General features: G+C 48.4%; 3 protein-coding genes across 3 annotated transcripts; 2 read left to right on the top strand and 1 right to left on the bottom strand.

Moving 5' to 3' along the window:
• Positions 1-1,367: 1,367 nt before the first annotated feature.
• AO090020000239 (uncharacterized protein) lies at positions 1,368-2,358 on the bottom strand (the record flags this gene model as incomplete). The annotated part of the gene is made up of 2 exons (XM_023238098.1): positions 1,368-1,963; positions 2,022-2,358. 2 exons carry the CDS (start codon positions 2,356-2,358, stop codon positions 1,368-1,370), a joined length of 933 nt encoding a protein of 310 aa, XP_023092754.1.
• An 811-nt stretch (positions 2,359-3,169) lies between these two features.
• On the top strand, positions 3,170-6,298 carry AO090020000240 (non-ribosomal peptide synthetase; the record flags this gene model as incomplete). Its single annotated transcript, XM_001824538.1, has 1 exon — positions 3,170-6,298. The coding sequence occupies one exon, from the start codon at positions 3,170-3,172 to the stop codon at positions 6,296-6,298; it is 3,129 nt and encodes a 1,042-aa protein (XP_001824590.1).
• A 1,396-nt stretch (positions 6,299-7,694) lies between these two features.
• Positions 7,695-8,795, top strand: AO090020000241 (MDR family NADP-dependent oxidoreductase; the record flags this gene model as incomplete). Its single annotated transcript, XM_001824539.3, has 1 exon — positions 7,695-8,795. The coding sequence occupies one exon, from the start codon at positions 7,695-7,697 to the stop codon at positions 8,793-8,795; it is 1,101 nt and encodes a 366-aa protein (XP_001824591.3).
• Between the last annotated feature and the right edge of the window lie 4,469 nt (positions 8,796-13,264).

Raw genomic sequence — 13,264 nt, 5'->3', positions numbered from 1 at the left:
TGTATCGCATGATGAGGCACATGGCATCGCCATATAAGGAGTTACGGGGTAAAGCCTCCATCACACGGCAGTAGTTACAGTTACAATGCATATTCGTATCCGTATAGGCCTACCCTATACAGTGCCCCAGGGCGAGTCTTTGGATTTGTAGTCTTAGACCGAGGTCTTTAGAATGAACCTTCAACTGCTGTGAAATGTAACCGCATTCAATGAATCCCTTTACGTAAAGCATACTTTAGAGAACCCTCCGACGTAGATATGCTTGACCCATGAACACACCATGTAGATAGAATCATAAGACCCATATCATACGAGACCGCTGAACTATGTGAAGTGTATTAAATTCAAAGCTTGCATATGGCAACATCGCACATGTCGGGTGGTACAACGGTCACTCCGTTGGCTGGATCTCAATATGATCGGCAGCCGATGTAGCACACAGTATCCATGAACCGGAATATGCCAACCGCAATGCCTTTCCGATTGAAGCCGGGATGGCAGTCAGTGCTCCAATCGGCCCCGTATTCTTGTCTGTGTGAAGTACAGCCGTAATACAAAGCATTGTTACCACAAGATCTGTGAGTTAGGTGTCGCAAGGGAGACTTCAAGTTGGATAATTGCTAATGTCAGAACCTCAGAGTATCATGGAAGAAAGTCAGTCTAGTAAGGGGATAGACGAAACAGGTAAAAGCTCGATTAACACTGCCACTAATGCATCCACAATCACAGTAAGAAACACTAATTGCGGATCAATGCTTATTGTGTGGGCCTTTAGGATAGGACGCATGACGGGCGGGAGCTCGAGCTCTGACGTTTAGTCGAACGGTGGCTTTATTTGCTGAGAATCTATAGTTCGCTGTCAGACTCGGGCCTCGTATCCTCCAATAAGACCATACAGTTGAATACGAGCCCATCTGGACCCTTGGCTCTTAGGGTCCGGGCCAACGCTACGGGTCCTACTAAAATTCAGCTCGTATTACCTGAAGGAGGATGAATAGCCATCAAATCTGAGTATATGCGACAGAAATTGGCGCTGAGACGTCTTGATCTGCCACAATAGGCACTTCGCATGACACATAGAGACTTAGAGGCTCATGTCGAGCTACAGGGGTTGGTGGGCCTGATCCATTATGACAGCATAAGCCAGATCAAATTCGATTACGGGAGATCTATATTTACATATGGTTCTGTTTTAAGGTCCATGGCAATGATACGTACTATACTACTGTACACTGCATAGCTCAGATAGAGATTCACAAGGCATTTTGTCATAATCATTCAATGCAATTTACGGCCAAGTAGCTCGGGCCTCATTACCAGCCCGTTATACATCCAAGGCAAGGAGTTCAAAGATCACAAACAATAACCTAGTTTGCAAATCTTGCAGCAAACCAGTCACGCGCAGAAGTCAATTTGTGCTGGCCCTCAGGACGACCCAGCTTCAATCCCGTAATTTGCTTTAGCTGTCTGGCGGTATCGACCTCCGTGTCTTCCGGTCCGAAGTATCGGCCGCCTGTCAGCTGGGTGAAGCCAAACATGAGTTTCACGTCCTCTAGCTCCTGGATTCCATGCGTATCAAAGGCCTCCCACGTCGGTAATATGGGCTGAAAACGCGCTTTGTTTCCTGTAACCGCGGCGAAATCCGCGACAACTTGTTCAAAACTGCGGATGTCGCTGACACCGTGAACGAAGTGACCGTTCCATCGACCAGGATCCAGGAAGATACCTTGCACGATATCTCCGAAGTCGTCTGAGATGCTCAACCATGGAACGTGCTCGTCCCCTCCCCAATACGGGACTCTGAAAGTAAGGTATCCTTGGTCGTCAGGAAAATAGGGAAATCCTCCGAAAACAGGAGCGACCTCCTTGCCAAGGAAGTTCTCTAGGAACCATCCGGCGCCAATGGGAGTGAAGGTCTCGAAGGACCCAAGGGACCTTGCGTACTGCTCAATCTTGTTCTTCACTGTCCTGGAGTTAGTCGTATCCCTCCGGTCAGGAATTCTGCGACGAAGTGGCCTTACTGTCCATTGCTTTCATTCGCACTCGGCCATTCGTCATCTCTGTGCAAGGAGGGCCGGAGCTGAATACGAGATGCTTCACACCAGCCTGGACAGCAGAATCAACGATTATCTTGCCCATGTCGAACTCTGTTGGCCCACCCTCGGTAGTAAAGATCTTAATACGCCCGTTAATAGCTTGGTTTTGTCGAGGTAGCATCAGCCATACACACCTTGTCATCAGAGTTGATGTTGACAAATGCTCCCCAAGAGCCACTAAATGCTGACAGCATCTCGTCGCCACTAAACCCATCTCCCTGAGCAATATCGGCACCGAGAGCAGCAAGCTTTCGGCTGGCATCGGACTGAGCGTTTCGCGTAATTACACGCACTCTGAAGTCCGGGTTTTGAAGCAGCGAATGAGCTACGGAACCACCCTGCTTGCCTGTACCCCCGAAGATGGTGATGAGCTTACGGTCTGGGCTCATGATGATATGCTGCCAGGGAGTCGATGTATTGAGTAAACAAAGCCCGGTAAGGTATAGGTAGAAATTATCAATGGAAAAGGCAGACTAAGTTGGACTCCGGAATCCGAACTTGCGCGTCTGGGCCTGCCTTTATAGATATCGGTCAACCATATAAAGTCCATTGGGGGCAGTAGGCAGCACCATTACTCAGTGAACGGCGGCATCGATCGAGCTGCGTTGATCATATCCCGGACCATTGCAGCTTGCGTTGCAGGGCACAGCTCGTGTTTTCGTGTAACTAGGTTGACATCACACCCTTACTTGCATGAATAGCTAGCTCGCACATTTGATAACCCTTCCTCATTGGCTTGCAGTGCGTCCCACAATCCCACAACATTACCGATCATAGATAATGCTGTACAGCGGTTTCCCATGAAGGCATGAGACTTCCTAAACATAGGATAATATCTTAACTGGGCGGCCTGATGGGTTAGACTCCTTGCATTGGAGGGCGTTCTCCCGGTTCATCATGCAGTAATGTAGTACTGCTGACAATTCGGCAAAGCAGTTAGTTTAGAAGGTGGCAGAGCACTGGACAGCGTATATAATCAGCTCCTTCCAGGGCGAATTGTTGGCTCAAGTTAACTCCCTTCTTCCGCTTGTCAATAGAATATTCTATTACCGCCCTGGAAACAGAAATCCTCGATGCCTTCTCAAGTTTTGACTCATGAGGAAGAGTATGACCTGGCCGTACGCCAGGGGAAGGGCCTTGCCCAACAATTCTTCGATCATGCTTTCCTCAACCCTTCTGCCATGGCTGTCATTGACGGTGATACGAATTTGACGTATCAGGACTTGCATGAGCGGGCTGCAATGCTCGCCCGAGAACTCCAACGGGGGAATCTGCATACAGAAGAACCTGTTGGTGTTGTTGTGCAACATGGCATCTCAGATGTGGTTGCTCAAATGGCCATCCTGTATGCAGCGGGTACTTGTGTTCCCATGGATCCAACCTTGCCTGACTTGCAGATCAAGGGTCGACTGGACAGATTAAAGGCAAGATATATCCTCGTCGACAGAGCCAACCAGCATCGGGATCTGCCATTCCACCCCTTAATTGTCGATGACTCAAGCGCGTCATTTTCCAAGAGCTCGCACGTCCGGGACAATGAGGAGCCCATGCAGATTACCTTGGAGCATCGCACCCACATCATACATACCTCCGGGACTACCAGTGAGCCCAAGGCTGTTCAAATCGCGGCACGCTCTATTCTGCAGGTAGTCTTCCATGCACCGTTCGAGCCTCTGTACCCCACCGATCGAGTGGCCCATGTCAATAACTCAAGCTTTGATGTCTCCCTTTTTGATATCTGGGCACCACTGTTACGTGGAGCATGCATTGTAGTTGTGAGCAAGGTCACGCTGCTCGATCTGGAAACCCTGGCAGCCTACATCGATCGGCAGGGAATAACAGTCATGGCTACTACCACTGCCATTCTCAACCTGGCGGCGTCGGTATACCCTCGTGCATTCGAGAAGTTGCGGTTGTGTTTCATCGGAGGTGAAGCCGCCAATATTTCGGCCATCGAGACCATCTTCCAAGCAGGTCCGCCAACACAGCTCATCAATGCGTATGGCCCGACTGAGTGCTGTATATTCTGCCTTGCACACAGAGTGACCATCGCCGATGTTCAAGCTGGAGTGGTCAGTATTGGAAAGCCAATCGGACGGACTGTAGCTTATATTTGTGATGAAGCTGGTCGACCAGTCCCGGATGGCCATGAGGGCGAATTGCTTATCGGTGGCGCGGGTGTCTCGCCCGGATACATCAATCAGCCAGACAAGAATCGAGCTTCCTTTGTAGCTATTGAAGGCAGCGACTGTCAGCGATTCTACCGAACAGGGGATATTGTACGCCGACGGGTGTCAGATGGTCAAATTGATTATGTTGGGAGACGAGACCATCAGGTTAAAGTTCGCGGGTTTCGAATTGAGCTCAAGGCCGTCGAGTCCGCGATTATGAAAACTGGACAATTTTCCGAGGCAGTGGCGCTCAAGGTTGAAGCTGGCTCTGAAGGGGCAGGTTCGATCCTGGTAGCCTTTGCAGTTGCGCTCTCTGGAACCAAGCCCCATGCGGTCCTGAGTGCCGTGGATATGCTTAAAGCTGTCCTGCCGGACTACATGGTGCCTAAGATTGAGCTCATCTCCAAAATGCCGGTCAATAGCCATGCCAAGGTTGACCGAAAATACCTCCAGCAGCTATTCCGGAACCGGTGGGCCGAGCAGCATATCGATATGGACAACGAGGACAGCACTCGTGGGAAACTTGCCAATTTGTGGGCCAGCATATTGGGCGTACCTGTTCCCGCTTCCAATGACAATGCCGATATCTTCCTCCTTGGTGCTACGTCCATGCAAGCCTCGTTGCTCATCAGTCGGATTCAGAAGACCTTTAATGTTCAGGTGTCTCTGCTGACACTCTATGATAATAGCAGCCTCATCAGGCTCGCTGGTATACTTGAAGAACGCATATTGGGTACCCAGGAAAGCTTTTGCAAGGAGTCGGAAAGGCACATGTGGCTTGAGGATAGCAAACTTGCAGACAGCCTAGTGCCTCCGTCGGACCCTCCGGTCGATTGGTGTCGTGACACCGAGGGACGGGTGTTCTTAACCGGAGCTACCGGCTTTGTGGGCTCTTTCTTGCTTGCTGATCTACTGCGTCAGCCTAACGTGCATCAGGTCGGATGCTTGGTACGCGCTGTTGATCCCGCAACTGGCCTTAGACGATTGCAAAATGGTCTAGCAAAGTATGACCTATGGGAGGATCAGTTTCGTTATAAACTGCTACCCCTCTGCGGTACCCTAGAAGACAGGTACCTTGGACTGGGGCCGGATAGATTTGAGGAAATTGCCCACTGGGCTAGCGTTATATTCCATCTCGGCGCACGAGTTAACTACACCCAGCCTTATTCACTGCATCGTCCCGCCAATGTTCAAGGCACGGTTAATGTTCTGCGCCTAGCATGTGCTGGGCGGTCCAAGGTGTTGCACTATGTTTCCAGCATCTCCTGTTTCGGCCCAACGGGCTTCATAACCGGTACACGGACCGTTATGGAGAATGAACCTCTTCCACGACACTTAGAAGCCCTTCCTTATGACCACGGATATGCCCAAAGCCAGTGGGTGGTGGAGAACATGTTGCAACGTCTGATGGATAACGGGTTCCCCATCGTGGTATATCGACCAGGATTTATCACAGGACACAGCCAAACGGGCGCCTGTAATCCCGATGACTTTCTCAGCCGATTGATCATTGCGTGCGGAGAGATGGGATCCTATCCTCTTCTTCCTAACCAAAGGAAAGAATTCGTCCCCGTGGACTATGTCAACGCCGTGATCCTGCATATCGCATCGTCGACGGCTACCGCTGTGGGCCGGGTATATCATATCGTGCCTCCCAACCGGGACCTGTCATTGGATATGAACGACTCCATGGAATTGGTTGGTTCCTTGGCCGAGGGAAACGAATCTTCCGTCCGAGGTGTAAGCTACCAGCAGTGGGTCCAGGAGTTGGACAGACAGTCCCCAGAACGGCTTCGGCCGTTACAACCCATGTTGACGGAAAAGCTATACCAGGGACTCACACGGTGGGAGCTGTACGAGAATATGCCCGTGTATGACACTACCAACACCAGACAAGCGCTAGAGAGCTACCCTGGCGGTCTCAAGTTTCCCGTGTTAGACTCTGAGTTGATGCAAAAATATATCCGGTACCTGCAAATTCGGTCAGCGAGTCCAAAAGAGGAAAATCCATCGAATGGCACGGACAGCTAAGACGCATCCTAACCTCCATCCGCGACACTATTGACTTCGTTGCCGAGGATTGTATAAATGCTGATCTCGGGTTAATGCTTGCAATGAATGAGCCAGTTATATTTGGGTTTGGGGGGGAGGGATTTCTTCAGATAAATTGGTTTTTGTTTTAAAGAACGTCATCATATGGGGCAATTGGTCTTTATTCGTATAGTGCAATCACTTGCAATGTCAATACAACGATCAATCTCCACCTCCTTTCGCTGTGGTCTGACCTTAGCCTTTACTCCCGGGCCATTTTCCACGTGGCATTCGCAACTAGTGATTTTCCACCACGCGTGTTCTGGGGTTCACCTCCATATTAATCCGCTAAAAATAAATATCAAATTATTGACACCCGGTTTGGAAACGGTGTCTGTTAACGAGGCTTCTAGGTCCAAACGGGTATGGACTCACGCATGCTATCAGTAGGGACAAATCAGGAGGAACCTGGGGACGAATCAGGGCTGCGAGCTACTGCAACTGTTCAATCCTCTGTCACACGGTTCCACCTGAGAACACGTATTCTGATTGAGATAGTCACGGAGCCTCCCGTCACATCGGCTGGGTATTCCCGCCGTGGCAAGTTGTACAGCAATAGAGTGGTCTATTCTCGGAGCTTGGCGTAATTAGACGGGTCAATAGTTAGTTGTGGGGAGGAAGATCCTATATATAGAAGTTGTCCCTGAGGGCATGCGATCAACGAGAAAGGAGAAGGCGGTGGACAATGGGCTAACCCGGCATAAACTCCCGTGCGCGTGAGCGGTGAGGCCCATTGACCCAATGACAAGCATGGGAAGCCCCAGATTGGGAGACGAGAATCGGATCTGGTCACGGGGGCCTTTCCCTTTTTGCCCCCTATTCCACTTGTTGTGTCCCCGTGGTACGTGAGAACCCTAAATAGTAGGAACTGGCACACCCCCCCTTCTTCGAATGCGCTCAAAATAGATAGCTCCAAAAGAGTATAATCGGCACAGTGACAACTTTCCAAAACCGCCGCGGTGATTTTCTGCCGACGGAAAGATTCAAAGGATTGTGGTGTACCCTTCACTCGGATTTGCTGATCATGGAAAGGGTGTCTCACCTTCTCCACCGGACCATTGATCAACGGCGCACTATAGGGATAAATAGTTAGGGTTGCCCCTCATTGACCGTCGTCAGCACCCCACTACTCCTAACTGACTCCAATTATTTGTGTTCATACACGGAATATGTCAAATTCCCCCATGTTCCGCGCCATCTGATCCTTTAAAAGCCACTCAGACGTGGCGCGTTCCGACTTTCAGGCATCTCCAGCGCGTCGCCATGCATTTGGGATTGTCGTCGAGCTCATTCTAATTCTACGTCTCCGTTTTTCGCGGAGATGACACGGGTCACCATGGATCAGGACACGGAGAACAAGGTCCTTGTCATCAAGAATATGGACTCGGGGTATCTGGTCGCCGGGGAGCAAGTCACCCTCGAAGACGTGTCCTATGACGCGACCGAACCCCTTGCCGAGGACGAGTTAATGGTGCAGCTTCTCTATGCGACCTACGATCTCTTCAAACGGGACCTGGCCAGTTCCTCGGCTGACGCGACGGAATTGCGGGGCCGGAAGCCCGTCGAGACGATGAGTATCGCGCAAGTCATCAAATCCAACAATAAGCAGTTTCAGGAGGGGGATATGGTGATCGGTCGCTTGCCGGTTCAACAATACGTGCTCATTAAAGCTGACGACGCGACCGAGTTGAAGCTCCTTGAGAATCCCTGCGAGTTCGACGATATTCGGTTATTCCTCAGCGTCCTGGGCGTCCCAGGTCTCTTAGCCTTTTCCTCACTATACGAAATCGGTCGACCTAAAAAAGGTGAAACGATCCTCATCGCCGGTGCGAGCGACGAAATCGGCCAACTCGTCGGCCAGATGGCCCGACTCGAAGGGTTGAAGGTGTTCGGCAGCGTCGAATCAGATGAAAAACTCGACTTTCTTATTACCGAACTCGGCTTTGATGGAGGATTTAATTACGCCAAAGAGAGCCCCTACGAAGCTCTCCCTCGTCTTGTCCCCAACGGTATCGATATTTACTATGATAATTTGAGCTGGATGTCCCGCCTGAATATCGGCGGGCTGGATACCCATTTTGACCTACTCGGTAGCAGACATCTAAACGCAGCATTCTCTTCAATGCGACGATACGGCCGGATCATGTTCTACGGCACGATCGCCGAACAGACCGTCTTGGACCCTATCATCGGCATGTTCTTGCACAATACTGTTTTGAAACGACTTACAATCCGCGGATTCGGGCTCTCTGATCCCAGCTTTGGGAAGAAATGGGGCAAACTTCATATGGAACGCATGCAACAATGGGTCAAGGAAGAAAAACTCAAGATCCCTACCTTCGAGATTACCGGTATGGATAACGCGGCAAAGGCCTTCGTCGAGGCCTTCTACTCCAGTGAGAATACGCATACGCATACCATCTTAGCGGTTACGTGATCAGTGATGTGCTTCTGATCTGGGAAATACACCGTTCGACACCGTTCGCCCGAGCTGCCGTGACAAAGCTGAGGCTGTCCTTTTTCTCAACATCCGTGTCTCCGTTCGCAGCAATTCAGGGCATAACATGGTCACATGGACCATATGCGACGACTACCTTCCGCAATAATCATGGCTAAAGAGCCACTCGACCGCACATCACTTTGTGCCATAATCCAGCGGCCTGTAAGGACGCCGGTGAACGCCCTCCAGCCTCGTTGAACGTCTATCGTCAATCTCGATCTCTCGACATACATTTTCCTTCCATGGAAATTGAGAATTTAGCAGGTCACTTCATACTTGAACAAAAACGGGAACCCAGCGACCGTTGTAGACCGCCTCACCGCTCACCTCCTTCTGCCTGACAAAAGCGCTGCTTTTACCAAACACCAAATCCCCGTATCTCACTCGCATTGCTATCCATAAATGCTGATTAGAGATAATTTCTTAAGGTCTTGATATTTTGGCGATATATTTTGCGCTTTTCTATTAGAGGCTTGAATTCCACGAGGAGGGTGTGCCTTCATACTAAACATCTCTCGTTCATCTTGTAAATATACATACAGTAGGCGGTCAGATAAAAGCTCGGACCATCACAACAACCGGCCCTTGTCTTGGTGCCGGGACTCTTCGGATCCCTTCGGGTACCTGGACTACGTTACCTTGGTTCAGGGTTTCTTCAACCGAGAACTCATGCCGTTCGTTTAATGATATCAATATGGTTTGTAAATTGCTTACCATGCCTTTTTTATGCGAAAGCGATATTCCAGGTTATATATATGGGGTTCGCGGATGGGATTACTATGTTTATCTATTAAGTGGTATTATATATATTTGCCACTGTACATGTAAATATTTTACTGAAAACACCAAACCCTAAATTCAGATGCTAAATAGTAATACTTTGCCGGAGTAGCGTAGTTTAATTCTGGAATTGGTTCGTCAGATAGTGGCTAGCGGTTTACTCTGCTCAAAGGAAGGTGATAATTCTCGATATAGAATGTTGCTCAGATTCAAGATATTCAGTACAGTTGTACCCCTTCGGTCGAATATCGGGACGGCTCGAGACCCTATCATTTGTCCTACAGAAGACGGAGGTGACTACGTCTATTCGAGCGACGGAGTAGAGGTAGTGCGAAGCAGAGCCGGCGTTGCAATAGAATATGCAGTACGCCATTCTAGTGTGTCAGGATATAACATCCACGGGACCATGTCTACCAACCTTTTTATTAATGGGATGCGCTATGAGCTCTTGCTGTCTTTGGTGGCACCGAGCGTGGTTAAGAACACTCGTACAAGCTAGTGGGAAACATGTTAAGGCTTCATTGGCATAGAGACATATATGGCTACAAGAGTCTGGACAGGAAAGACTTCTGCTTTGTATCAGCTTAGCGTTAGAAAAGGCAATAGAGACACTAGGGTTTCGAGGGTGAGCTACTTTACTGAAATAGCATTGAGATATACACATGGGACTGGGACTGTTAGTGCAAAAGTGGATGATTTACGACAAAATGTCTTCGACTTTAAGTACTCAAGCAAGATAAATAGATAGCAAATTGTTAAATGAACAAAGTAATACTCGAACTGGAAGGCTGTTAAGCAGCAAATATCAAAAAGATAACAGAGGAAAGAGCAAATTGTTGGACCAGACAGGCGTTACTGTTTATACAAGTCATTTTAGCTCCAAGGAGTGTCTGTGAAAGTCTGGCTAAGATATCGATGAGGCTTCGCACAGATAAGGGTCAGCCGATGATCCCAGAATGTATGTGAGAAAGTTGCTTAAGCCTCCTAGGAAGGAAATACAAGTAGGCTCAGGTCAGAATCGTTCCCCGAATGATACTCTGTATTGATAATACCCCCTCTCCTCTGATCATACCGGCCTTTCTCTGCATCCTTGGGTAGAGAGATGGCAGACCCCTTGAACCTCTCAATAGGCATGTAAGTAACCGGTTGTATGCACAATAAAACTCCGCATAATTTTTTCACCTGGCCATACTTGGGTTTCAGTAACATCAGCCCGTTGATACTGTGTTGTTAATAAGTTGTACTTGACCGAGATAGCCATAGCACGATCTAGTGGATCGAACTGTGGCTCCTGCTCCTCTGGAGGCATTAGTGTCGATCTCGATTCATAGCAATGAAGGTATAGCAGGTAATTGTGATCCCCCATATCGATGCGAGGAATGTTGGTGAGCGCGGATTCATCACAGGCATTGTATACACGTATAGGAGATTCGACTGGAAGGACTTCGAGCGCGAAGCAGGATGCAAAATCCTTAAGTGAATCTGCTAGTATTGTGTCACGACTACGGGGGTCAGGTTCACTTTTGACCTTCCATGCGAATATCGAAAGATCACCGGGTTACTTCTGTATTAGCTGCAATTGCAGCCGGCGAAAAGCGTCGGGTACACTCTCATCGGGTATCCGAGTCATACTCACACTGCATATTCCCTTAAGACTGTGTACCACGTCCACAGTGGCATCGTCTCGAGTGGCTGCCCAGGACAAGCGCATAGCTATACAAGCCTTCTTGACTAGCTTATAATTAGCGAGAACTTCCCCGACAATGCCAGTCTCTTCTGAAAGGAAGAGCAGCAACGTTTCCTTTGTTGCACCCAGAAAGCATCGACCTTCCTGAGAATAAAAAATGATTTTCCTTGAGGCCAATAGTTCCTGCAAGGCCCAGGGCTCTGTAAGCCACGGGTCATCCTTAAATTGGCGTTTGAACTCAATCACATGGTCTGTGTACTTGACACTCCTTAGATACACCAAGCATGCAGCTGCATTTTCGTACCACGAGTACATTATACTATCCATGTCCTCTCGTGGGACAACATGTGGACCGTTCGCTATGAAGCAGGTATCAATTTGTAAGTAAGCGTATCCTCTCAATCCCGAGAGTTCTGTGCACATATTGTTCTTTTTCCAATCCGCCGGTAACTCGTCGTAATAAGACGGCATTGGAGGGGGCTGATAGTGCATCCATGTATAGGAAAAGATGGGGACGGCCTTCTTCGGTGGACGTGACACGAGAGAGCCATTCAGGATTGATGCAATGGTGCGGTTATCTGGCTCGGCTTGCGAATCCTCCACAGGGTTACTACTCTGAGACTCCGGGATGGATTCCATCTTGTTCAGCAGGTAGATAAAATGGTAACGTGGTAAGTCAGATTATAAAGTAAATCAGAAATGATCTTGTCGTCTTGCTAGGTATCTGTATCATTGAATTGGGCAATTGTAAGGTTGTCAAGCCGTGGGATTTTATACCTACGGTGTGAGCAATGACTACTATGCTTGACTAAAGTTCTGGATCTCTGCAGCATTCCACCTTGAGATATATGCCTTTCATGGACAAACTAGATGTGCGTCATCTATATGTCTCAGAAGGCATCGATCCCTTTCTTCTGAATCATAAGTATGAAACTAGAGAATGGCCGTTCAAATGCTTGGAATTTGTTCTTTGAGTTATCTTAAGCACCTCAATCAGAGCTAATTACATGACATTCACTTCAGACATACATCAATGAGCTGAATGCGATACTGGTGCGCTGTAGATGTCGAGTTGCTCAGACATCGAGGCGCGTGATGAGGCCACTTTGTTAGGTCATATCCTCCCAATACGATAATGGAATGTTTCAAGATATGCCATGCATGCACTCGATGGCAGAAGAGCCGCAAGCCCTTAATTATGGCCTAGTATATAGGATTTCACATCATCGCTACCACCTATCTACCAAGAAGCCCTAGCAATCCGGCTCGGACTTGTAATTCCAATCTCGTCTTAGGAATCTTAGAGAGATTCGCCATACTCTCATTTCCTTCTACTTGGTTGCATTCAGAACAGAGCATGTGCCGTGCCATACTTGCCTGTTCATTGTTATGGCTACTGCGCTCGAAACACAGGATCAAAGGGCATTGTTTGCAGCGTAGCTGGATTTTAGTATTGAGATAAAACACTGAAAGCAGCGGCTTCAATGGAAGAACAAACAACCCGAACTGATCACAAAAGAATCTGAAACAACTTCCTGTCTGAGGCAACAGATATGTCATGATTTGATGCGCCATTCATTGACTTTCTACATAATCACCACGGAGTGACCGAGATTGAATTAGAAAATTCGTACAGCTGGATACAGCTATTTTGGAGCTTTCGAACAGGAATAAGGAGATGATACGTTGAATGAAGGGTAATAGAAGAAGTTGAAACGAGCCCTGAAGTAAGGTCCATGAGTTGAAGTATGCACCTTTTTGTTTGCCAAGTCTAACCAGCTGAAGTGTATTGAGTTCAACAGCACTGCTATTCGACATAAGAACCATTTATTGAAATTTATCGAACGGTGTAGGACGCATTACCTCGGTAGAGTTTTATACAGCAAAGGCGTTTTTTCAGTACGCTGCCTAAACCTATATGGAGTCCTTGTTTAATAGT

This window comes from Aspergillus oryzae, chromosome 6 (assembly GCF_000184455.2).
Source record: "Aspergillus oryzae RIB40 DNA, chromosome 6".
NCBI lineage: Eukaryota > Fungi > Ascomycota > Eurotiomycetes > Eurotiales > Aspergillaceae > Aspergillus > Aspergillus oryzae.
Note: the sequence above shows the minus strand (reverse complement) of the source record. Positions and strands in the feature narration are given on the sequence as shown.